Raw genomic sequence first — 26,935 nt, 5'->3', positions numbered from 1 at the left:
AAGGGTTTATATAGAACTCGCCAGCGAGTCAGACGGTGCCACCCAAGCGGCTGTGTTGTCGTCCCGCATCCTTCCGGTCGCATGCGTTGCGACACACGGGCGTCCACATGCCCTGATGCATGCTTCCTTTACATGCCAGAAGACAGTACCACGTCCAGATGGCTTGCTGCATGGCTGGAGTGCATGCGTTGCGACACACCGGCCTCTGCATGTCGGTTCGCATGTGCAGATCACAGGTATTGCGACACCTCTAGCTACGACTTGTCCAGCACCCATGCACGTCTACACCTCCTAATTTTGTTGACACTCAGCTGCTGATATGCTAGACAGAACGTCCTGGCCATATGCATAGAGACACCTCGAGCTTCTTGGTCGGTTTACGCGATTTTTGACCCTTCCGGCATATTTTCGACCCGCGATCAATCCCGAGTATTTTTCCGCTCCCGTTCTGATGAGCTAAATATTCTTAACAGACTCCAAAATATTTCTGACCTTGATGAAAAATATTTCTCAAGTCTCCAGCTTCCTCGAAAAATTTCATAATACCAAAATTAAGGTTTTTGCCCGATTTCGGGTTTTCCCGTCGTGCTTTGATCCCGTCGTGCTTGCATCCTGTCCTGCTTAATTCCCATCCTGCTTCCTACTTATTATGTGTCCAGAATAATATTTTACTGATACGAAGATTTTCCGAGAGAACTTCGTGATGAAGAAACGTCGGTCTTCGAAAACGTCGAGCTTCTGAAACGTCGTGCTTCCAAAAATGTTATGCTTCCAAAACGTTCGTCTGATCAATCTAAGACATCTTCTAACTATGGTCGAGCAGCTTATTTGACTCATTGTTCCCTCACAAACAATTCTTCGACCACCTCGTTCTTCGAAATTTGCCGATCGATCTTTACCGCCCGCGGTTCGACAACTAAGTTGATGTTCGACCAGTTTTCTCTTTTGTTCGAATCATGTCAAGTTTTATGTGATTGTTGGGGTCAAAAACGGTTACGACGGAATTACCACCCGAAAATCCTCGGAGATCGTATTTCCGAAAGAGATAGTAAAAAGGAAGATGTAACTTTCGTAAAATATAGCCAAATACGAAGTTTTTACGAAGAAGTATCCTTGAAGATTCAAACCAAACTAACCAAGCTCGACCGTTGCGTAATTACCTCGCATACACGATGTCCGGTCGCTGCGTAGCAACCAAGTCCAAGCCAAAGCTCGGTCGCTACGAAGCGACCGAGCTTGAGTCAAAGCTCGGTCGCTACGTAGCAACCGAGTGCTCGTCCAGCTCGGTCGCCACGTAACGACCAAACTCGAGCCAAAGCTCGGTCGCTACGTAGCGACCGAGCGATCGTCCCGCTCGGTCGCTACGTAACGGCTGAGCTCGGCCAAGCTCGGTCGCTACGTAGCGACCGAGCGATCGTCCTGCTCGGTCGTTACGTAGCGACCGAGCGATCGTCCCGCTCGGTCACTACGTAGCGACCGAGCTCGAGCCGAAGCTCAGTCGCTACGTAGCGACCGAGCGATCGTCCCGCTCGGTCGCTACGTAGCGACCGAGCTTGAGCCGAAGCTCGGTCGCTACGTAGCGACCGAGCACTCGTCCCGCTCGGTCGCTACGTAGCGACCGAGCGATCGTCCCGCTAGGTCGCTACGTAGCGACCGAGATCGAGCCAAAGATCGGTCGCTACGTAGCGACCGAGCTCAAGCCAAAGCTCGGTCGCTACGTAGCGACCGAGCGTTCGTCCCGCTCGGTCGCTACGTAGCAACCGGGCTCGAGCCGAAGTTCAGTCGCTGTGTAGCGATTGAACCCTTCCGAACATCGATACGACATCAATCCGACATCAATCCATGCATTCTCGTCAAACCTTCGAATGCTATCTCCCGAAGACCGTAGCAAGCTCAGTCCATGTTTTCCGCTATTCAAATTCATCGATCAAACTTCGCGGATTAGAAACCGCGGAAAGTTCGTTCTTTAGCAAAAAGAATTCGTAGTAAACGTGTCGAGTCGGAAGACGGCCCAAAGGGATCTAAAACATGACTCGAGGCCCATCCTACGATTTCTTAACCAAAAGCCCGTAAACCGCAGCACGGTTTACGCTTGGTCCACAAGGAAGGATAAATGTCAAGTTTCCGCGGATAAATACGGAAGTTTTGAAGATAATTGGAAGATCGGGAAAATGGAATATCTCCATTTTTATGCTATGACGGCTTAAGGGCAGAAGAGTAAAAGCGTAAACCGACATTGGAGCTAGTATATAAGGAGTCCTAGGCGAGGAGCATGGCAGAGGACTTTTCAGAGCAAACTTAGCACTTAGAGCAATTTAGGCAATTTTCCGTTTTTGTTATTTCGAGCTGCGACTCAATTAGGTTTAACCGTCTTAGGGTTGCTAGAACTAGGAATCTCGCCGACAGCTCTCGAGCCCAGGCTTATACCTTGTTGTAAACGCTCATACGCAGATTCGGAATAAGATCTACTTTGCTCTCTTTTTTGATTTCTTATTCTTATCGTTGTTATTCTCGTGTTTTGATTGCTTGACGTGTGGTAATTAGCAGATATCCGGGTCCTCTGGAAATTAGGGTTTTCCTAGTTTCCTTATTTAAACGGAAATCGACAGTGCGAATTTCGGTTCCCACAGTTTGGATCAATCTAACCGCAAAAGCCACATCACTCTCGATCAGACATGTCAACTAACAACGCGGATAACGTGCAAACTCCTCTTAACGGAGGCAGCGGCACCGATCTCCACACTCCAGTAGCGGACGTATCCGCGGCCAACGCACAAGCCAACGCCGCGACGCTTGAGGAGTTTAAAAAGATGTTCGCCACCTATGAGAAAAGGTCGGAAGAACAGGATAAGCTCGTGAATACCTTGACCCAACAGGTTGAAACCTTAACGGCAAGGACCCAAGCAATCCGCCCCCGCGGAACCACAAAAATCCGCGGGAAGAGGCTCGACTCACTACCCCACTCGACAGATCAGGAGTCGCGCGGGAACGACCTTTGGGTCAAAACCCTAGCGAGAAATCTCCCATCGAAAAGGGGAACCCTGAAAGTCTTCCGCCCCCTGCAAAGGACTCGGAGGATAACGAAGCCGAACACATTGACCTGGATCCTAGCGATGTTTCCAACGACACCGACGAGGACGTCGACAGACATCCGAGAAGGACCAGAAGCCGATCTGCTCGGGAAGGCTCCCCGTTCGAAAAACCAATGACGGAAGAGGAAGAAATCGCCTATTGGAACGAACAGGAGGAGCTGGCTGAAAGACAAACCGAGCACACTCGCAGTAAACGCCGACAGGCTCGGAAATCTACTGACGAGACATCGGATATCCGCGATCTTCGCGACTACATCACCAAGACTGCGGCAGAAATGAGGGCCGTAAAGTCTCAAATCCATCATGCTACTAGTGCTGCCCCCGAAATCGATCGACTGTTGGAAGGAGCTCGGAAGACCCCTTTTACCAATCGCATTTCGGACATGAGGGTGTCCGATCCGGGAAAAATCAAAGTACCGAAGTACGATGGTACGGCCGATCCAAAAGCGCACCTTCAGGCTTTCCACATCGCGATGGGAAGAGCTAGACTGAAGGACGGCGAAAAGGATGCCGGCTACTGCCGCCTGTTCGTTGAAAACCTGGAAGGAGCAGCACTTGAATGGTTCGCACGCCTTCGTCGTAACACCATCGGGAGTTTCCGACAGCTCGCATCGGAATTTCTCAAGCAATACTCTGTATTCATATACAGAGAAACTTCCGATGTTGACCTCTGGAGTCTCTCCCAGAGGGAAGACGAACCCCTCCACGAGTTTATCAGTCGGTTCAAGCTGATAATGTCAAGGGTCAGTGGGATAAGCGACAAAGTGGCCATCGACGCGCTGAGAAAGACGCTCTGGTACAAGTCGAAATTCAGAAAGTGGATAACTCTCGACAAACCACGAACGATCCAGGACGCCCTCCACAAAGCAACGGACTACATCATAGTAGAGGAGGAAACTAAAGTCTTATCGCAAAAACATAAGGCGGTAACACCATCCTCGAAAGACGTGGACCCGAAAGGGAAAAAGAAGAACTCTCGTAACGGCAAGTACGTCCATCACGAGGGGGAAGATCTCCAGGGGGCGCATAACTATGCGATCAACTCGGATCAGGGTCGGACCACGGGAAACACATGGACTCGCAATCAAGGGTATGACGAAAACACCTTCTGCGAGTTCCACCAATCCCGAGGACATTCCACAACCAACTGCAAAGTCTTGGGAGCAAGACTGGCCGCGAAGCTACTCGCTGGAGAGCTCTCGGAAGTAACTAGCGTCAAGGATCTGATCCTCGATTCTGATCGCCCTCCAAAGACGGACAGAAATCCGTCCGCTGAAAAATCCCCTCAACAAAACCAGCCTGGGGATAAACGTGACAGGAGGCCAGACGATAAAGGGAACGATAACAATCGCCGCAGAGTCAATATGATCATCGGAGGATCACAATACTGCGGCGACACTGTGTCGGCCATCAAGGCTTACCAACGGAAGGCGGAGTCGAGCGCAAATTGGTCTACATGGTCTCCTCAAGGAGATGGCCATAATTGCTCGATCACCTTCACAAAGGAAGAGGCCGGCGGCATCGATCAACCTCACTGCGACCCGCTCGTCATAGATCTCGTTATACGAGACTTAGAAGTCGGAAGGGTACTCGTCGACACGGAAAGCACGGTCAACGTAATCTTCCGCGACACTCTCAAACGGATGAGCATCGAACTCGGAGAAGTAATTCCGACGCCAAAACCACTCACGGGTTTTTTAGGCGAAGTATCGATGACTCTTGGATCGATCCAATTGCCAGTCATGGCCAAGGAGATCACGAAAATCGTCGAGTTCATGGTGGTCGATCATCCCGCTATCTACAACGTGATCATGGGAACCCCATGGCTCAACGCCATGCATGCAGTTCCGTCAACCTTCCACCTGGGTCTCAAATTCCCAACCCCAAGCGGAGTCGCGACCATCTGGGGGTGCCAAAAACAGTCGCGGCTATGCTTCCTCGCAGAGCACAAGTTAAGGCAAATCACGACTTTTGCAGCTGTAAACGGCAAGCGCACGAAGATAGACCAATCTTCGGCCAAAAGCACCCCGGGAAAAAAACGAATTAAAAACGTCAAACACATCGGACGTCGAAGCTCGACACAAGTCTGAAGCCCACGCTACAACTCAACCGGAACATCCGGAAAATAGCGTTGACCCAGCCACGATCGACAAGGTCAAAGCGGACATCACGACATCTACCGCCGAGTAAGAACACTCGCGGCATGAAACAGAACTACGAGATGGCTTGATCCTCGAAAGGGGTACGTAGGCAGCTCGTCAAAAGACGAGTTCAGCTATCCCCCTTTCTAAAAAGGGGGGGAGTGGGTGCGTATACTCGTATACTCCCACTTAAAAAATCGCCATTATTGTAATCGAGTTTTTAAGAAACTTCAAAAACTTTTACTACAATATACGTTGTCTTTTTTATCGGAAAACGTTTACGCTTCAGTTAAACACAAAAATTTTTCAGGACACGCCTGGAAACATTAAGACTCTTGTCTGCAGCCTCATCCGGCCAAAAATCGTAAAAAAATCATCATCTTTCAAACGCACAAAGATACACGTATAATCCTCGAAACAACTGCGAGACGTCGCAAAGTTAAAATTCGAAGATAATACGAACAAATTGTCCGAACGCGACCACCAAAACCTTACACCCCATTCGTCGATTGGCCCCGACAAACACGCCAGCCGTCTTAAACAAACGCAATTCGATCACTCTTTTGATCTTTAAAAACGTCCAGCACAAGGACAAAAGCGCGCTACAACAAAAATCCGAAATTTTGGTTTAGCACTTCCAGATAATTCTGAGAAGATGCTCGATTCGTACCATACAAGTCATATAAGCCGAGAACATATCGCGGACTTTAAATCGGTGCGAATCAGGAAGAAATCGCAACAGGAAAAACGATAGCCGCTAGTCACCGCATAAACCTTAACCGAAAGTAAACCTAGGTCTTGCCCTAAACCCAACGCTCTGGTCTCAAACATCTCAAGGCATGATATCTAAAAGATACGAGATCCTAAACCATGTCTCTCCGTTCGTATCTCAATGTTCTCGAAAATCGTAAAGATAAATAATTTTTACAAAAGTCACGATCGAACCAACAGATTGAACGTCTCATCGGAATTAAATATGAGACGACAACTCATATTTACTTCAAACCTACTCAGGAAAACTCAAAAACGAAAACATTCATCATATAAATAACCGCGTAAAGCGGTAAGGGGATTCAAAGCCACCAACGGCCAATCCCGATAAACGATAAAAACGGCCAAAACAGGCCCGTTAGGTAAGGATGATCCAGCACCAAGCTATCCGATCATCCTTACCTAAAGCGACCTGCAAAAAGGACAATGGAGTTGGATGAGTAACCTAATCTTACTCAATGAGCTGGCGGCCTCTACCTGCAACCTAGACTCTAACCCAGACAACCCAAAATAACAATCAATCTAGCCCTAGCATGCAATAAAAGCTAAGGCTAAGCAAACCGTTACTAAGTTAGACTTGGCCTCCTGCCATGATCTAGCTTCAAGTAACGGGAACCTGCATTAAAACAAGTCAACAACCAATCCATAATTATCAAAGAGACACCATGTCTAATCCGGTACCTAAACCAGACTTAGGACTTAATGTCAGAACCTGCAAGCAAATCACAACAATAATAAGATACTAACTACCAACGACTCGATCTAACTCGTAAAACCATATATCGGTGCTACATTAACTCGAGGGTTCCATACCCCCTACGACACTCTAACACAACACAATACACTACCCCGGGAAATGGTGACTTAGTGTTCATCCTCTCTATCGGCAATATCCTATCTTCCTACCACAAAGGCCAGAAGAAGGAACTTTCAACCGACCGCGGCCCACTGTCCTTCGGGTTACCGCGCGACAGCCCACAGTCCTTCGGGTCACTGCCACATTACACCGTCGTGTAATCACTCAGCCATAGGCCATGATCTCGTCTCTCTGAGTCTTCCCGATCCAGAGAATAAGGGGTTTCCTTGAACCCGCTGAATACGAGGGCGAGGAAACACTAATCAACCCCAAACAAGCCTAGTATGGGCGGGTTACGCACATACTGTCAGCACACTCACACAACACAAACTCAATCTAGAACCTAACGTAATGATAAAGTTCTAGACACTAACCAGACACTCGACTCTACAACACAAACCAATAGTACCAATAGTCCGGCCTATATGGCCTAAGACCTTAGTACTAACAACTAAACAATAATATCAATACTAAACAAATAAATCAAACCATTATCCAGATAGTTCAGACTCCTGCTATTAAACTATCTTTAAAGATAACGGGAACCTGCACTCAACCAAATCAACACGGAAGAATATAAAACATGATGCATCATAGCCCTAGTCAGGTTATTATCTCAGTCTTAATTCCATTCATCTCAGCTTAGCCCTTGCTAAACTGAGTGTGGTTCATAAATAAAATAACCCTAAGGACTCTACCTTTCAATAATGTGAGCATTCTACTCTATATGCAACTCGATCTAACCTAAGCTCCAAGTGGAACTCAAACAAACCAACTCACAGTGTTCTAGGCGAGAAGCAGCTGGTTGATCGGAGAGGACTTTGCCAAAACCCAAGATGAACGTCTTGACTGGACTGGACTGAACTGATCTCGACTTAGATAGACCCTCGGCTTGATAATGAATACACTAACCGGTCTGGACGGACTGATCTGTACAGAACCTCCTTTAGCTGCTAGACAGTTCTTCGGACTTCCCGGCGGAGTATCGAGCAGAACTTCGTCTGATCTGAAACCGTGGAACTGAACTAACTCTGGGCATCACCTCCACTTGATCATCAAAGGAACTGACTGGTCTGGACGAAATCATTTGGAAAGAGCTTCCGCGTCACAATCGTATAGAATCGCCGATTGGACGGAACTGGCCTTCTCGGTGAGAATCGACTACACTCTAAGTTGACCACTTTGCTTCTCTCTCTCTTTCTCTCTGGCCACGTTGACTTGATTTCCATCTGAGCTGATCTTCATTTGATTGACCTTCAGTTGGACAGAACCTTCCCTAGGCGCTGACTCGAAATCAATAGAGAACTGATCTCGAAAACTCTCTAAAACTCTCGAAATAGCTGGGAATCACTTGCTTTCTTTTTGTACTTTTCTCTAACGTTTTTAACTGGCTTTGAACAGGTCTGGATGTCCTCAAATGAGCTGGGGTCGTGGCCTATTTATAGAATACAGCACACAATCAGATTCAGGTTGGTGGCAGCCTGTGTGTCGCTTCGCATGGCTCCGGACGCATGCGTGGCGGCACCTCGTGCTCCACATGGCTGGCTGCATGTCCAGGACACATGCAGGACGCCACCACTCCTCCCAGATGTCAGGCTGCATGACTGGAACTCATGGAAGGCGCCACAGCATCACACACATGGCTGGACGCATGCTTCGGTTGCATGCGCGGAGACACCTCGTGCTTGGTCGATCCACCTCGTGCTTGGTCGATCCACCTCGTGCTTCTACATGTCAAGCTGCATGTGCAGCTTCCATGCACAGCGACACCTCGAGCTTCTGTAGACACTCAGCTTGGTGGACAGTTGACACCACGTTCTGAACCCATGCAACAAGTCACCTCGAGCTTCTCGGTCCATTGGCCTGATTTCAGTCCTTGGCGGTAAATATTTCCCGATCCTTCGGCTTCATCGAAGACTTGCATAATACCGAAATTAGAGTTTTCGTCTAATTTCGGGTTTTTCCGTCGTGCTTCGATCCCGTCGTGCATGCTTCCCGTCGTGCTTCCTTTCCGTCCTGCTTAATTCTGTCATGCTTCCAATGTCTTCAAAATAATATTCCGCTAATACGAAGTTTCGCGGAAAACTTCGTGCTGAAGAAACGTCATTCTTCACAAACGTCGAGCTTCTAAACCGTCGTGCTTCCAAAAATGTTATTCTTCCAAAATGTCTGTCTGATCAATCTAAGGCATCTTCTAACTATGGTCGAGCAACTTCTTCGACTCATAGTTAACTCACGATCACTTCTTCGCCACTTCGTACTTCAAAACTTTTCGATCGATCCTTATCACCCGCGACTCGACCACCACAAAGATACTCGACCATTCTCTTTTTTTTTAACAGGTTTCTACAACCTCCTTCCCTCTAAAGTTGGTCCTCCACAAACCCGAAGTCTCCGGACGTTTAGCCAAATGGGCTGTGGAACTAGGGGAGTACGACGTAATCTTTTGACCCGCCATAGCTATAAATTCACAGGTCCTAGTGGACTTCGTGGCCGAATTCTCCCCTGCAATACTCCCAGTTTTGGAGCAAGAAGTACGCCTCTGAGGCGAAACCAAAGAAGAGAGAGAATGGATCCTGCATGTTGATGGATCCAGCAACGTCAGAGGAGCTGGAGTGGGAATAGTGCTTACCTCGCCGATAGTGAACACGGCCTCAAGAGCCGTGAGATGCAACTTCAAAGCAACCAACAACAAAAGCGAGTACGAGGCTCTAATCGCAGGACTAACTCTCGCCCATTAAATGGGGGCAGAAAACATGCATTAATGAACAATCCTAATGACAATTACCACAACTCAGCAATTTATAGTTGGGGCTAATCCCTCCTAACCTATTTCAACCCTAAAATCAAACAATGGAAGTACTCAGACATGACTAAGCAGTTCATAATATCAATTAGGTAAGAAAACTTCATTAGAATAGTAAAAAGATATTAATGAAGTTCCAATCACAAATTATAACATTGGATCTTCTCTCCAATCTATCAAAATCCTAGAAAATCTTGTTGTGAAAAATAATAAAACAAGAAAGCACACTTTGCCTCTAACATGGTGGCGAAGCTTATATAATTAGGTTAAAACTCGTCCGGGGTAATCTTGTAAATTGGTGAAGACTTAGGCTTCAAGTCGGCTGTGACCAAACGGGCTTTCATCGCGCTTTGCTGTCGATTGATGTCAAGATATGAACATCGATCGTTTTCCTCTTCATTATCGACCGATGGTCGAGCTCGATGGTCATCTCGGGTGCTTGCTCCAAATATCTCCAAAATGCTCCAAAATCATCACTTATCTCCAAAGCACTCCTGATCCTATAAATATTCTAAATATACTCTATAATATAATAATTAGTAGTTAAAACACTTTTAAACCATAGATAAAATTTGGTCAAATGCATGGTCTATCAACTCCCCCCAGACTTACCCTTTTGCTTATCCTCAAGTAAAACAAAATGGCAGTCTCTCTGAAAGAGGTTTGAAACAGCAGGGATTCACATGATTTAAAACTTAGAATCATCACCTCTACAATATTGCAATCCACATATAAAAAGTCCTAATCACAAAAGCACATTATACCATATCCCAGTGATATTCAGTCTATGATTGGTTGGTTAAATAAATAATAACTACTAAGTTTAAAATGTTAAACATGAGAAAAAAATGTTCGTACCCATCCATTTCGAGTGTAGATTGATATATACGACACTCGATCGATCGACATAAGCGCATCACAGTCGATCGACGTAAGGATATCGTCGCCGATCGATAGCACGAAGACAGAAAAATTATGTGCTAGCTGCATCGTGTCAGTGTATCTAACCCATAAGTATCAGTCAGCGAGGTTAGCTCTGTTAGACAATCCAAACACATGCAAGGTCAGCAAAATAGATAAACTCCAGTCATAACATAGAATAATAATTTCGAAAGTAAATCCTAATATTACGAATGTAAAAGAAAAGATAAGTCGATAGGGATAGAAATATGAGGACTAGTCCTCATCAGTGGTGTCGTCGCTGGAGGTGCCTCGTCGCTGGCGTGATGATCCTGCTGCCAACAATGAGCTGGCTTGCACACTCCTCCTGCTCGAACAGCGACATATCGATACTCTGGCCCAGATGGCAGTGAGAGCATCGACTACGACGCGCTGGAAATCTTCCTCAGGGAGTGTAGACATGTCTGGCATAGGTGGGAATGGCGGGAGTGCGGCCTCGGGCTGATGCGGCTGAGGTCCTCCAGGTCGCTGGACCATGTAGCGTAGCGGCATGGTAGCTGGGGCGCGGAGGAGGCATGGGTCAGGTCGAAACTGAATGCTAGAAAGGCCATGGTCGAAATCCGTGAGTACGAAGTGGCAGCCTCACCAAGTGCGGGCCGTTCTCGTCCCTGAAGCACTAGTCACGGTCTTCCTTGAGCCACTGAGTGCTCGTGAGATGCGCTGCATCCATGTAGACGATCCGGTCATCCATCTCAGCATCATCTAATGGAACTCCGCAATGTATGAAAATCGGGGCAAGTAGGCTCCCGACCGTCTCCTTTATTATTTATAAGTGTAATGGCTCCATAAGGATTTATGTTCAATACAGTGAAAGGACCTGACCAACAAGATCGGAGTTTTCTAAGGAACAGTGTTAGCCGAGAGTTATATAGCAGCACTTGATCGTTTGGTTCAAAGTGCCGGGAAATGACTTTTTTAATCGTGATATGCTTTCGTCTTTTCCTTGTATATCTTCGAACTCTCATAAGCTAAATGTCTAATCTTATCCAGCTCGTTGAGCTGCATGAGCCTCCTTTCGGCAGCTGGTTTGATATCGAAGTTTAATTATTTAATAGCCCAGGCTGCCTTGTGTTCCAGCTCGACCGGTAAGTGACATAATTTCCCATACAGTAGGTGAAAAGGGGTGGTTCCTAAAAGAGTTTTGAACGCAGTCCGGTATGCCCAGAGTGCGTTGTCCAATTTTCTAGACCAATCCTTTCGAGATGTTCCTACAGTCTTTTCTAAGATTTCTTTGATCTGTCGATTTGAGATTTCTACCTGCCCGCTCGTCTGCGGGTGGTATGGTGTAGCAACTCTATGGTGCACTCCGTTCTTCCGGAGTAGTCCTTCAAAAATTTTGTTAATGAAATGGGATCCACCGTCACTTATGACTACTCGGGGAATTCCAAATCTCGGGAAGATGATGCTTTTAAAAAGCTTAATAACGACGGACGCATCGTTCAATGGGGAAGCTACTGCTTCGACCCAGTTTGACACATAATCAACAGCGACTAAGATGTATTTATTCCCGTAGGAGGAAGGGAAAGGACCCATGAAATCTATTCTCCAACAGTCAAATACTTCTACTTCTAGAATAGATTTATGTTCCATTTCATGTCTTTTACTGATTTTTCCTATCCGTTGACATCTGTCGCATTGTGCTATGAATGCATGAGCATCGCGAAACATGGTTGGCCACCAGAATCCTGCTTGAAGGATTTTTGATACCGTTTTAAAGGTCGTAAAATGTCAAGCATAATCGGATCCATGGAAATAGAATAAAATGTCGTGTATCTCGGTTTCGGCAACACAGCGTCTATACATGCCATCAGAGCAGTTTTTGTAGAGATATGGTTCGTCACAGTGATATCTCCAAGCTTCTCTTAAAAACTTCGGTCTCTATGTCAGCAGCTAAATAGTTAACTATATTAGCATACCAAGGTCTGCTCTTTGAACCTTGCCCGACCGCGTGCACTTCCCGATGCAGAATTTCATCTATGGGGGAATCACGGTCTGGGTACAGCGCGTTGTAAGCAACATTAACTTTTATATCCAACGTGAGGATTCTGGGATTCGTCTTTTTGCTTAGATCATCTGAAGTGTGGATTGACATACTATCGTTGTCATCGATCGACCTGGTACTCTCGTTAATGTCGCCATAAATATCTATGTACTATTCAAATGAAATTTGATACCACTAAAATTACCCTAAGGAGTGATTTATACTCTCTCAAATAAGAGGTCGAGTTGTAGTACTTAGGGATCGAATTCACAGGGAGCTAGGGAACCTAAGAAATCTAATATGATTTGTTAAGCAGAATGTTTTAATGGTTTTCAATGTAAATTGCAGTTTTTATCAAGCAAGTGTTTTCTTATTTGGTTGGTTGAGGTTTTGGTGTTTAAAAAGAAATAGCTAGACTTAGGGCTTTTATTCAGGAAACTTGGGATTATAATCCTATAGATGCCTAATGAGTTGCATGCATGATAATGTAAAGCTCAACTACTTCTTCAACAAGTCTATCAGCTTGTAAATTGGTGAAGACTTGGGCTTCAAGTCGGCTGTGACCAAACGAGATTTCTGCGCGCTTCGCTGTCAATCGATGTCAAGACATGAACATCGATCGATTATTCCTCTTCATTATCGACCGATGGTCGAGCTCGATGGTCATCTCGGGTGCTTGCTCCAAATATCTCCAAAATGCTCCTAAATCATCACTTATCTCCAAATCACTCATGATCCTATAAATATTCTAAATAGACTCTATAATATAATAATTAATAGTTAAAACACTTATAAACCATGGATGAAAGTGGGTCAAATCCATGGTCTATCAACTCTCCCAGACTTACCCTTCTGCTTGTCCTCAAGCAAAACAAACAGGAAGTCTCTCTGAAAGAGGTTTGAAAACAGGCAGGGACTCACATGATTTAAAACTTAGAATCATCATCTCTTCGATATTGCAATCCACATCTAAAAAGTCCCAATCACAAAAGCACATTATACAATATCCTAGCTTAGCAACCAAATTCATCTAGCCAACAACTTAGCAAATCTTGTCTGACATTCTCCTCTACCAACTTCATTTCTTAGCATAAATAAAAGTGTAGGCTTTACCTTGGGGGTATTGGTGCAGCCTGGGTATGGCTTCTGCTCCTGGATCGCTCGAAGGGGAATGGAAGAGGGTTGTCCGTGGAGGCTAGTAGCACTCTGCTGGACTATGGACGTCTCCCTGAAGCTATGGAATAGCGATAGAGATGGTTTGCTACTCAAAGACACAAGATTACCCTGTATTGTCTAAGATGGTTTTCACTAAGGAATTCCTTCCCTAAGGTGAGATCAATGTTCCTTTAGCTGAACAGAGAAAGCAGGAAACGAGACAACTCTTTGCTGTAAGTTTCTAATTGAAAAGTTGAATGACTCTCACAAAGTCTGCGTAGAAAGATAAATAGAAAACCCCCAACAACCATAATTATAAACCAAGATGGTTTAATCTAATTCCTAATCTAAACCCAATCGAATTGGTTTTTTTATTAAATCCTAAACCTACCCGAAATTGGTTTAATTTAAAATGAAATCAAATTATACTGAAATAAAATTAAACCAACAGGCTGGTTTATCTTGATTCTCCTCTTCTGATTTAAGCTCCACGGATTTGGCTAAGTGTTGAAGGCTCTTCTCTTGTGCTCTCAGTCTTGATCTGGTTACTGGTCCACTCCACAAGCTGGCTAGCTCATCTGGTTCTTCTCTGCTCAAGTCTGGTTCTTCTCTGCTCAAGTCTGGCTCTCCTCTTCTCAAGTCTGGCTCTTCTCTGCTCAAGTCTGGCTCTTCTCTTCTCAAGTCTGGTTCTTCTCTGCTCAAGTCTGGCTCTCCCTCGTTAGACTCACTCAGCTCTCCAATGTCTCTACTCATGGCTGCACCATCCCCTCCTCCTTTAAAAGGATTTGACCTCAAATCCAGTTCATCTGCAACAAAAGGGATCAAGTCAGACACATTGAAAGTAGAACTTATAGTATACTTACCTTCAAGATCAATCTGATAAGCATTGTTGTTGATTCTTTTCAACACTTTGAAAGGGCCATCTGTCCTTGGCATCAGCTTTGATTTCCTTTCAGTAGGAAACCTATCCTTCCTCAAGTGTATCCACACGAGATCATCTGGTTCCAGCACCAACTCCTTACAGCCTTTGTTCTTCTATCTTGCATACATCTTGGTGCACGCCTCTATGTTCTTCCTGACCTGCTCATGCATAGACTTAACAAACTCGGCCTTTTTCTTGCCATCAAGGTTAGCTTGTTCTTTCAAAGGTAAAGCAAACAAGTCTAAAGGAGATAATGGATTGAACCCATACACAACCTGAAAAGGAGTCAGCTTAGTAGCTAAATGCATTGACCTATTGTATGCAAATTATACATGAGGCAAACAATCTTCCCAAGTCCTGATGTTCTTTTTAATGATAGCACGCAGCAAAGTGGACAGAGTCCTATTGACTGTTTCAGTTTGTCCATCAGTTTGTGGGTGAAAAGTAGTTGAAAACAACAGCCTAGTTCCTAGTTTTCCCCACAGAGTTTTCCAGAAATAACTAAGGAACTTAGAGTCTCTATCAGACACTATAGTCCTAGGCATGCCATGCAATCTAACAACCTCTCTAAAGAAAAGATCAGCTACTAGAGATGCATCATCAGTCTTATGGCAAGGTATGAAATGTGCCATCTTAGAAAACCTGTCAACTACCACAAAGATACTATCTCTACCTTTCTTGGTCCTAGGCAATCCTAAAACAAAGTCCATAGAGATATCAACCCAAGGCTCAGTAGGGATGGGGAGTGGCGTGTACAAACATGTTGGTTGGACTTTGGACTTGGCCTGCTTGCACACAACACACCTGGAGCATACCTTCTCCACCTCTTTCTTCATGCTCGGCCAATAGAAGTGTTCCTGCAAGGTAGACAGTGTCTTGGCGACTCCAAAGTGACCCATCAACCCTCCTCCATGAGCTTCCCTGACATAAAGTTCTCTCAAAGAACCACAAGGGACACACAGGCGGTTATCATAGAAAAGAAAACCTTTCACTTGATAAAATTTACCACTAGCATGTTTTTTAGTCTGTCTAAACACTTCCTGAAACTCTGGATCATCAGCATAAGAAGACTTAAGGTATTCAAATCCCAAAATCTTTGTTTCCATTGAAGATAAAAGAACATACCTTCTGGATAGTGCATCAGCCACGACTTTTTCCTTACCTTGCTTGTAGTAGATGACATAAGGAAATGTCTCAATGAACTCAACCCACCTAGCATGCCTCTTGTTCAGCTTCTGTTGACCTTTAAGATGTTTAAGAGATTCATGATCTGTGTGGATCACAAACTCTTTAGGCCAAAGGTAATGTTGCCACACCTTCAAGGCTCTCACCAGGGCATACAGCTCCTTGTCATTGGTTGGATAATTCAAAGTGGCACCTCCAAGCTTCTCACTGAAGTAAGCTATAGATCTCTTCTCCTGCATCAACACAGCTCCAATTCCAACTCCAGATGCATCACATTCTATTTCAAAAGTTTTAGAAAAGTCAGGGAGTACAAGTAAAGGAGCACTTGTTAACTTCCCTTTCAGCAGTTGGAATGCTTCTTCCTGAGCTTGCCCCCAAGTGAAGCCTACACTCTTTTTGATGATTTCAGTCAGTGGGGCAGCAATTGTACTGAAATCTTTCACAAACCTTCTATAGAAACCAGCAAGTCCATGAAAACTTCTGACTTCTCCAATGGTTTTTAGGGATCGGCCACTCCTTGATAGCCTTCACCTTTTCCTCATCAACCTGTATGCCCTGTGATATCACAACAAAGCCTAGAAACACAAGGTTATCTGTTCCAAAAGAGCATATCTTATAGTTAGCATACATGTTCTCTTGCCTAAGCACATCTAGCAATTGTCTCAAATGATCAACATGTTCTTTCATGGTCTTGCTATAAATCAGTATATCATCAAAATACACCACAACAAATCGACCTATCAGAGCTCTCAAGACATGGTTCATTAACCTCATGAATGTACTAGGTGCATTAGTAAGGCCAAAAGGCATGAAAAGCCATTCATACAATCCTAGCTTAGTTTTAAAAGCAGTTTTCCACTCATCTCCTTCTTTCATTCTAATATGGTGGTAACCACTCTTTAAATCAATTTTAGAAAAGACACATGAACCATGTAACTCATCTAGCATATCATCTAAGCATGGGATAGGATGTCTGTACTTAACTGTGATGTTGTTGATGGATCTGCAGTCCACACACATGCGCCAGCTCCCATCTTTCTTAGGAACCAGTAGCACATGTACAACACAAGGACTCAAGCTTTCCCTGATGTGGCCTTTCTCCAAGAGTTCATTGACTTGTTTCTGGAGCTCCTTTGTCTCAACAGGGTTTGTCATGTATGCTGGCCGGTTTGGAATGGAAGCTCCTGGTACAAAGTCAATTTGATGTTTAATACTCTAATGGGTGGTAAACCAACTGGGTTATCCTCTGGAAACACATCCCTATACTCCTGCAAAAGACACTCAATCTCTTCTGGAATCACAGGGTCAGTGTTAGTAGAAGAGATCAACAACTCCTTGTAAACTACTAATATCAGGTTTGGTTGTTCAAGCATACCAGTTTTGATATCTTTAGTAGTAGCAAAGAGGTTCATCTTACTTACATGTTTGGATTCATCCAGCATCAAGGCTTTACCAGTGGCCTTATCTTCATCCCTTCTCTTCTTAAGATGCATTTGATCCTGGTGCACTTCCTGAGGCGACAATGGTACCAGCGTGATCTGCTTCTCTTTGTGAGTGAAGGTGTGTCTGTTGGTGAAGCCATCATGTACTGCCCTCTTGTCAAACTGCCAAGGGCGACCAAGTAGGATGTGGCTAGCTTCAAGAGATGCCACATCACAAGTGATCTCATCCTGTTATCTCCCCACGGACAGTAATACCTTCACTTGCTTGTTGATCTTTAGCCCTCCCTCTTCATTGAGCCATTGCAAGAGGTACGGCTTAGGATGCTTATACACTTCAAGACCCAATTTCTCCACCAGTTCCTCACTTGCTACATTGGTACAGCTTCCTCAATCAATGATCAAGCTGGTGTGAAAAAGTTTCTTTCTTTACGCACAACCTCTTTGACATTAGGTTGAGCATTGAGGAGTCTCCTAGTGACCAGTAACTCTCCTCGGACAGGGTACTCCACGCCCTCATCTCCAGACTCCTGGTCGGATTCTTCGTCTTCAGAAACCACATCCCCATTGGCTAGAATTATCATCACCTTCTTGTTGGTACAATCGCTGGCATAATGCCCAAACCCATGACACTTGAAGCATTTGACATTCCTGGACCTGGTAGCTGTTGCTGGTCCCTTCCCCTTGTCATCTCGCCTTGCATCCGCTGATGTAGACCCCTCCCTAGACTTATCAGGTGTTTTATTGTAGAAACCCTTAAAAAAAAGAAGAAAAAATGGTCGAGTATCTTTTGGGTGGTCGAGTCGCGGACGATCAGATTATCTTGTCTGAACCATGAGTCAAGTATGCCAATAGACAATGATTAGACAATGTGGTAGATTGATTCAAAGGACGTTTGAAACATGCCACTTTTGGAAGCACAACATGAAGACCGAAAATTGGGCGAAAAACCCTAAATTTTGGTATTACAAAATTTTTCAAAGAAGCTGGAAGCTCAGGAAATATTTTTCCTCAAGATCAGAGTCCAAGTGGGGTTTATTAAAAATACTCAGGCCATCTGAACTGGCGTAGAAAAATATTTGGGATTGATCGCGGGACGAAAATTCACCGGAAGGCCCGAAATAGGCCGAATTGACCGCGAAGCTCGAGGTGGCTTGATGTGTGTGTTCAGGACGTGGTGGCAAGCTCCTGGAAGTGTGTGTGTCAATGAAAGCAGGAGGTGATGCAGTACATCCAACCTGTACATGCAAGTAGACATGTGGAGCACGAGGTGTTGCGATCCATGCGACCGGGCCATGCGGCCAGACATGTGGAGGACGTGGTGTCTCCTTGCATGGAGCCAGGCCATGCATTCAGACAGGTATAGGGCGTGGTGTCACCTTTCATTTGAGCAGACCATGCTGAAAGACAAGTGGAGCACGAGGTGCCGCCGCGCATGCGTCCGGAGCCATGCGAAGCGACACACGGGCTGCCACACGGCCAGTTCCTGATTGGTTGCTGATTCCTATAAATAGGCCACGACCCCCTCTCATTTCAACCCATCCAGAACACATCAAACCTACTTCAAAACGTAAAGAGAAAGAAATGAAAGAAAGATCGAGTTTCGATAGTTTTCGAGCGATTTAGGCATTTTTCGAGAACAATTACTCTGCCGATTTTGAGTCAGCACCTGGAGAAGGTTTTTTTCAAGTCAAGAGAGATCAGTTCTAGTGGAGACGAGTTCAATACCAGGCTGGACGTGGGTCTACTTGAGAAGGACGGGAAAGGGTTCGGATCGCAGAAGTCGGATTTGGGGTCAAGGCCACAGTCAACCAAAAACTGTGAGTAATAATCAATTGATTGCTGAGTTGTTTTCATGCACGGTCCCGTTACTTGGAAGTTGGATCATGGCAGGAGGCCAGGTATAACTGAGTAATGGTTTGACTAGTTAATAATTGAGGTTATGGCATGCTTGTTATTGCTTGAGAACCGTAGTAGCATGCTAATGGTTAGGTTGATTGGTTAGTAAGCGAATGCGGAATGCTTAGATGATATCGCTAAGTTGTGGATAGTTAGGTATTCTTGAATTAGTCTTATGATAGATTCTGGAATATGATTGATTGTGTTAATTTGCGATTAATACCAGGAACCTTGTGTTATTTTACCGGGTTTAGTATTAATCATATATTGGCCATATAGCATTGGTGTAACCCACAATGCTAGGCATGTTTAAGGTGGATGTGTTGATTTTGTGGTGACTATTACTAGGAACCTTGTGTTATATTACCGGGTTTAGTATTAGTTGTATATTGGCCGATAGCATTTGTGTAACCCACAATGTTAGGCATATTGGGGTGAGTTAGTGTTCCTTCAGACCCCGTACCCGGCGGGTTCAAGGAAACCCTTTATTCGCTGGATCGGGAAGACTCAGATAGACGGGGTCATGGCCTATGGCTGAGTTATTACACGACGGTGTAATGTGGCAGTGACCCGAAGGACTGTGGGCTGTCGCGCGGTGACCCGAAGGACAGTGGGCCACGGTCGGTTGAAAGTTCCTTGTTCTGGCCTTTTTGGTAGAGAGATAGGATATTGCCGATAGTGAAGGAGGAACATAACGTCACCAGGGCCCGAGTTTGTTATATATATTATATAGTGTTTGGGTTGTTTAAACCCTGGTTTAAATCGAGTTTGAGATTGATGATGAGCTAGTAATTAGCATAATGCTAGTTATCTTGCTAATGCTAGTTATCTTGCTATCGTTTACCGCTGCGTATTTCAGATATTGCTTATTGTTATTGAATTGTGTTGTTAGGTGAACCTCTCGCTTTAGATTGTTTGGGGTGGGATAGCGAGGGGTTGTATTTGCTAGTTGGGGATTGTAACTCGCTGAGTAATGCTAGATTACTCACTCCTCACTCGTTGTTGTTTTCAGGTGACCAGTAGTGAGCTCGTAGAAGGCGCGGGAGGCTAGGCTGGCTGGTGTAGATTTGCATCTTTTTGCGTAAGATGCTTTCAGACTATAAGTATGTACTTTCGCTTTCTTGGCATGCCACCACTTGTATAATATTTTTTGTATTGTAAACCAGATATTACATAAGATAAATAAGCGAATGTTTTGTGGAAATGCCTTGTTGTTCTGATATTAGCTTGTCCGAGCTAACACAGCGTCAGATTGGAGTACGGGTTGAGAAGCCTTAGGCTTTTGTCTGACGGGACGTGTTAGTGGGCGGCCTGGCCTAGTTAAGAATTGCACTTTTTGTAACTTTGGCTGGATTGCCCGTTAACCCGTCTTGTAGCGCTCCCAAACCTCGGTAGACGGTCAGGCCGTCGGTCATGTTCTTGTTTGATTGTTGGCCGGTGGTTCGACCTATGCTGTTCGGGGGTGTTACAGAGGTGGTATCCGAGCATGGTTTCCTCCATACATGACACAAGTGCTTTTTAAAGATTTTATCGTGTCAAAGGAGTCGCAAAAAGATGATTAGGAAACCAGCCGCTTCCCGTAGTAGGAATATGACTTACCCTTTTGATTGTGTGCAGATGGCTAATCACGGGACAGGTTATGATGGACGAGATTGGATACGGGGAGAGGGTATGGATTGGACAGGCGGATGATTGGGTTACAGATCTGATCAGGATGATGGAAATGGCATTAGTGAGATGTTTGGACACGATAGGAGCCCTCTGCAGAGAACAAGATCTTTTCCAATTTACGGTAACCGGACTAGAGTGAGGGATGACAGTTTGGCGAGTATTGGCCCAAGTCATAATTGGGACCATAGACATCAACATGATCAATCCGTTCAATCAAACCCAAGGCCAGATCAGAACAGTGCCCCCAAAAGACCACAAGATCAGGGAACCGAAAATACCCTGAAGCTTTTACATGATGTGATGACTGAGGCACTTGGTAACAAAGGCAGGCGTACTCAACCCCCTGAAGTTTCCAAGCTATTATCTACCATGAAGAACATTGGATCCTACAAGTCCAAAGGAGGATCCGATCCTAGTGAGGCCGGCAAGTGGATTACTATGATGGAGAAGAATTTTGAAGCCATGGAGTGCCCGGAGGAGTACAAGAAGAAGATCGCTGTGTACTACTTGGAAGGTGACGCCACAGGATGGTGGGACAGCATAGACAGGCAGTGTGGACACACCATCACATCATGGGAGTCGTTCAAGAAGGAGTTTGATAGGAAATACTTTCCTCCAGAAGCGAAGCATCGGTTAGAGCGCCAGTTCATGAACCTTGTTCAAGGAGATAGGCCCGTAAGGAGTTATGAGTCGGAGTTCATAAGGTTGAGGCGACATGTCTTTGATGGGCGTGAAGATGAAGCAACTATGATCCGTAACTTTATGTACGGACTGTAGCCGGAGCTTGGAAGTCGTTTAGCAGGAAGCAACTTTAGCAGCTTATCTGAGCTAGTGGAAAAAGCTGTTAATGTTGAAACATTATTGGAGGCTGAAAGGAAGACCTTACCACATTCTGGTGGACACACAAAGTTTAGCCAAGGAGAAAGGCTAAATTTCAACAAGGGTCCAATATCTTAAAAAGGCAAAGGGCGAGGATTTGGAGGCCAAGCCAACAATCGTGGTAACACTGGGGTATGTTACACATGTGATCAGCCGGGACATATTTCAAGGTTTTGTCCCAAAATTCAGCTGAATAACCAACGGAGTAACCAGATGGGTTATTCATCGATAAGGATGGAAGATGTCACTTGTTTCTCTTGCGGTATGAAGGGCCATTATGCATCGTCATGTCCAAACAAGCCAATCAATGCGACCCCTCTCGCGATCCGAACACCTCCTAGCCGTCCAGCAATTGAGCCAGCAACAAAGAAGCAAAACCTAGGAGGTAGGGTTTATGCCTTAGGTGTAGAAAACCCAGACAATGCAGGACCGTCAAGCGGTCCCATCACAGATATTGTGGGTTCTTAACCTCCTCTTTTTATTGAATGGAATTTAGTTGTTGGAATCTAGTTAGTAGGCTGGTTAGGCATAGATTGCTTGATCTCTAGGTTGCGCGTTTAGAAATTTTGGATTATGATTGATGGTTGTGCGAATTTGATTAGTTTTTGTGATTGAAATATTGTTGATTGGGTTACTGTGGCAGGAACCATACATGTTGCTGGTAAACCCACACATGTATTGTTTGTCTCGGGGGCAACACATAGTTTTGTGACCCCTGAAGTAGCTGCCCGGTTTTGGGATTGTTTTGTGGTTGACAGGATAGATGTGGTCGTCTTGACCCCCGTAGACCGAACACTTCAAGCAAATCAGTGTATCAAGAATGTTCCATTGGTCATTCAAGGCAAAGAATTTGTGGCAGATTTGTTAGTCGTGCCTTTGAAAGGGTACGAAGTAATCCTTGGAATGGATTGGTTATCGAACTATGAAGTTCAGATCGACTGTGGAAAGGGAAGGTTGTTGTTCGGCAGAGGTAAACGACCAGAGATGGTATACTATGGAATCAGTCCTAGTATGACCGTTTCTTTGGTAGCGGGAATGAGAGTACAAGATTTGTTTCAAGACGGGGAAGTATATTTGGTGACCTTATCGGTTAGTGGAGGAGCCACTAATGATAAAGTTAAGGTCGAAGAAATTGAAGTGGTCCAGGAGTTTGAGATGTATTTGCGCCACTAAAGGAACTACCTCCACCTCGGAGTAATCCCTTTACTACTACTTTGGAGCCTGAACCAAAACCTATAGCTAAGGTACCATATCGGATGGCACCTGCGGAGTTGGCCGAGCTAAAGAAGCAATTGGAAGATCTATTAGAAAAGGGATTCATCCGGTCAAGCTCTTCACCTTGGGGAGCTCCTGTGCTATTTGTGAAGAAGAAGGACGGAAGCATGAGGCTGTGTATCGATTATCGTGGTATGAACAATATCACGATAAAAGATAAGTATCCTCTTCCGAGGATAGACGAGTTGTTAGATCAACTAAAGGGAGCTAGGTTGTTTTCAAAGATTGATTTGGCATCAGGGTATCACAAAATTCCTATTGCCAAGTCAGACATTATGAAGACGGCGTTTCGGACGAGGTATGGGCAGTACGAGTTTGTAGTTATGCCCTTTGGCCTCACAAATGCACCTGCTGCTTTCATGCGTTTGATGAATGAAGTGTTTCACGACTATCTCGACATGTTCGTGATCATTTTCATTGATGACATCCTGGTGTACTCGAGAAGTAAGGAAGAGCACAAAGAGCATCTGAGACTGGTTATGGATAGGTTACGGAATCAGAAGCTATTTGCCAAGTTCAGCAAGTGCTCGTTTTCGAAGAGAGAGATAGGATTTCTGGGTCACATAGTATCAGGAGAGGGCGTGGCTGCTGATCCAGAATGGCCTCGACCTACCACTGTGACAGAAGTGAGGAGTTTTCTCGGACTTGCGGGCTATTATTGGAAGTTTGTTAAGGACTTTTCCTCTATTGCAATGCCTTTAACTAAACTTAACGGTAAAGGAGTTCCTTTCTTATGGGTGGAAGAAACCGAGAAGGCATTCAAGAAGTTGAAGGAAGCTCTCACGACCGCACCTGTATTAGCTTTGCCCGAGCAAGGTAAACCTTACACGGTTTACACGGATGCTTCACGAGTTGGGTTAGGTTGTGTTCTTATGCAATATGGTCGAGTCATCGCGTATGCCTCGCGACAACTACGGAAGCATGAGGATGACTACAGTACACATGACTTGGAGTTAGCGGCCGTGGTGTTCGCTTTGCGAATTTGGAGATCTTACTTGTATGGAGAAGAAGTGGAGGTATACACGGACCATCAAAGTCTTAAATACCTCTTCACTCAGCCAGATCTCAACCTGCGCCAGCGTAGGTGGATGGATTTTGTGGCAGACTACGACATACGGATCCGCTACCATCCTGGAAAAGCGAATGTTGTTGCAGACGCCTTAAGTCGAAGAAAGTTGCACGCAGATTTAGAGAAAGAAGTGGAGCTGTTGAACCAGGAGTTGAAACAAGTGAAGTTAGTCGTTTTGGAAGGGCAGACAAGCGAGCCATTGGGACTTTAAGAGGTGAATCAGACCAGCTTGATTCAGAGAATTCGAGAGGAACAACTTAAGGATGAGAAGCTATTAAAGATCGCTGAGGAACTCAGAGGACAAGGCAGGCCAAATAGTGCGGGATACTACTTGGCGGAGGATGGAACCTTGGTAATTAATGGGAGGATCACGGTTTCTAAAGGACAAGGGCTGAGAGATGAGATTCTAAGGATTGCACATCATTCTTTACTCAGTATCCATCCTGGAAGTTCGAAGATGTACTGAGACGTGAGGAGATACTATCATTGGCCGGGCATGAAGAGGTCAGTAGCACAATGGGTTGCCCAGTGTGCAACTTGTCAACAAGTTAAGGTGGAACATCAAGTTCCAGGAGGATTGTTGCATAGTCATCTGATACCTCAATGGAAATGGGACTCTATTTCCATGGATTTCATCACCTGATTACCTACTGGTCCAGGTAGATCGAACAACTCGATATGGGTGATTGTGGATAGGTTAACCAAGGTCACACACTTGTTGCCTATGCGGGACACTGATAAAGTTGAAGTTTTGGCCGAGCTGCACATCGACCAAATCGTGAAGTTACATGGTGTACCCTCAGACATCGTCTCAGATCGTGATGCAAGGTTCACGGCATCATTCTGGGAAGCACTGCAAGAAGCCTTGGGAACTAAACTGTTCAGAAGCACCGCGTTCCACCCAGAAACAGATGGCCAAACGGAGAGAACCATTCGAACCATCGAGGACATGCTGCGGATGTGTATTCTCGATTGGGCAGGATATTGGGAGAAGCACTTACCATTGGTCGAGTTCTCGTATAACAACCGTCATTATTCGAGCATAGGGATGTCACCTTATGAAGAGTTTATGGAAGGCCATGCAAAATGCCTATGTGTTGGACAGAAGTGGGCGAAAGAAGAATGTTTGGGTCACCTATCGTTCAATAGACCATGATTAAGCTGGAGACGATTCAGACTAATATGAACAAGGCTCATGACCGTCAGAAGAAGTACGCGGACCAGTCAAGAAGAGAAGTAACTTTTGAGATAGGAGATTGGGTTTATTTGAATGTTACAGCCCAAACAGGGAAGGACAGATTTGGCAAGGTCGGGAAACCAGCTGTAAGATTCATTGGTCCGTACAAGATCATCGGGAAAGTTGGTGAGGTAGCTTACCGATTGGATCTGCCAGCGGATATGCATCTACATCCGGTATTCCATGTTTCCATGCTTCGGAAACATATACGGGATCCAAGTGTTGTTGAGCCCGAGAGAATCGAGGAGTTGGAGACAAACCTTACGTATCCAGAAGGACCAATCAGATTAGGAGAACGGCGTATTCGGAAGCTCAAGAATCGTGAGATTGCTCAAGTACAAGTGTTCTGGGGAAGACAAAACAGAATTCATGTTACTCGGGAGGATGAAGCGAGATTTAAAACCGATCACCCGGTATTTTCCGAGAGGACATTGTGATGGAAGAAGGAGGCCCCTCAGAGCCTTAGAATTCGAGGATGAATTCTTCTAACCGGGGGAGAATGTAGAAACCCTTTAAAAAAAAAGAAGAAAAAATGGTCGAGTATCTTTTGGTGGTCGAGTCGCGGCTGATCAGATTGTTCTTGTCAGAACCATGAGTCAAGTATGCCACTAGACAATGGTTAGACAATGTGGTAGATTGATTCAAAGGACGTTTGAAACATGCCACTTTTGGAAGCACAACAGGAAGACCAAAAATTGGGTGAAAAACCCTAAATTTCGGTATTACGAAATTTTTCGAAGAAGCTGGAAGCTCAGGAAATATTTTTCCTCAAGATCAGAGTCCAAGTGGGGTTTATTAAAATACTCAGGCCATCATAACGGGCATAGAAAAATATTTGGGATTGACCACGGGACGAAAATTCACCGGAAGGGCCGAAATCGGTAGAATTGACCGAGAAGCTCGAGGTGGCTTGATGTTTGTGTTCAGGACGTGGTGGCAAGCTCCTGGAAGTGTGTGTGTCAAGGTAAGTAGGAGGTTCTGCAGTACATGCAACCTGTACATGCAAGTAGACATGTGGAGCACGAGGTGGATCGGCCAAGCACGAGGTGTTGCGATGCATGCGACCGGGCCATGCGGCCAGACATGTGGAGGACGTGGTGTCTCCTTGCATGGATCCAGGCCATGCATTCAGACAGGTAGAGGGCGTGGTGTCACTTGCATCTGAGAGACCATGCTGAAATAAACGTGGAGTGGAGCACGAGGTGACGCCGCGCATGCATCCGGAGCCATGCGAATGACACACGGGCTGCAACACGGCCTGTTCCCGATTGGTTGCTGATTCCTATAAATAGCCACGAGCCCCTCTCATTTCAACCATACAGAAACATCCAAACCTACTTCAAAACGTAAAGAGAAAGCAAAGAAAAAAGATCGAGTTTCGATAGTTTTCCTAGGATTTAGGAAGTTTTCGAGAACCATTCTACTCTTAGATTTTGAGTGGCATCTGAGGGAGAAGGTTTTTTTTTCAAGTCAAGAGAGATCAGTTTCTAGAGAGACCAGTTCCATACCAGGCTGGGATGGTGTCTACTTGAGAAGGACGGGAAAGGGTTCGGGATCGCAGAAGTTCGGGTGGTAAGCCACGGTCAACCACAAACTG

The 26,935-nt window shown here is 45.2% G+C and overlaps 1 protein-coding gene across 1 annotated transcript; it reads left to right on the top strand.

Annotated features, from left to right (window-relative positions):
• The first annotated feature begins 21,970 nt into the window (after positions 1-21,970).
• LOC125589023 lies at positions 21,971-22,930 on the top strand. Its single transcript, XM_048761150.1, has 2 exons — positions 21,971-22,217; positions 22,401-22,930. Exons 1-2 carry the CDS (start codon positions 21,971-21,973, stop codon positions 22,928-22,930), a joined length of 777 nt encoding a protein of 258 aa, XP_048617107.1.
• The last annotated feature ends 4,005 nt before the right edge of the window (positions 22,931-26,935 follow it).

The sequence above is a fragment of the Brassica napus genome, chromosome C6 (assembly GCF_020379485.1).
Source record: "Brassica napus cultivar Da-Ae chromosome C6, Da-Ae, whole genome shotgun sequence".
NCBI classification, from domain to species: domain Eukaryota; kingdom Viridiplantae; phylum Streptophyta; class Magnoliopsida; order Brassicales; family Brassicaceae; genus Brassica; species Brassica napus.
The sequence above is the reverse complement of the archived record's forward strand: the minus strand, read 5'-3'. Positions and strand labels throughout refer to the sequence as shown.

Bases quoted from the DNA above. Each gene is read 5' to 3' on its own strand.
- LOC125589023 (XM_048761150.1), top strand. From the start codon at position 21,971: ATGGGTTATTCATCGATAAGGATGGAAGATGTCACTTGTTTCTCTTGC. The intron at 22,218-22,400 runs GTTCTTAACCTC...TTACTGTGGCAG, and splicing joins TCCCATCACAGATATTGTGG to GAACCATACATGTTGCTGGT.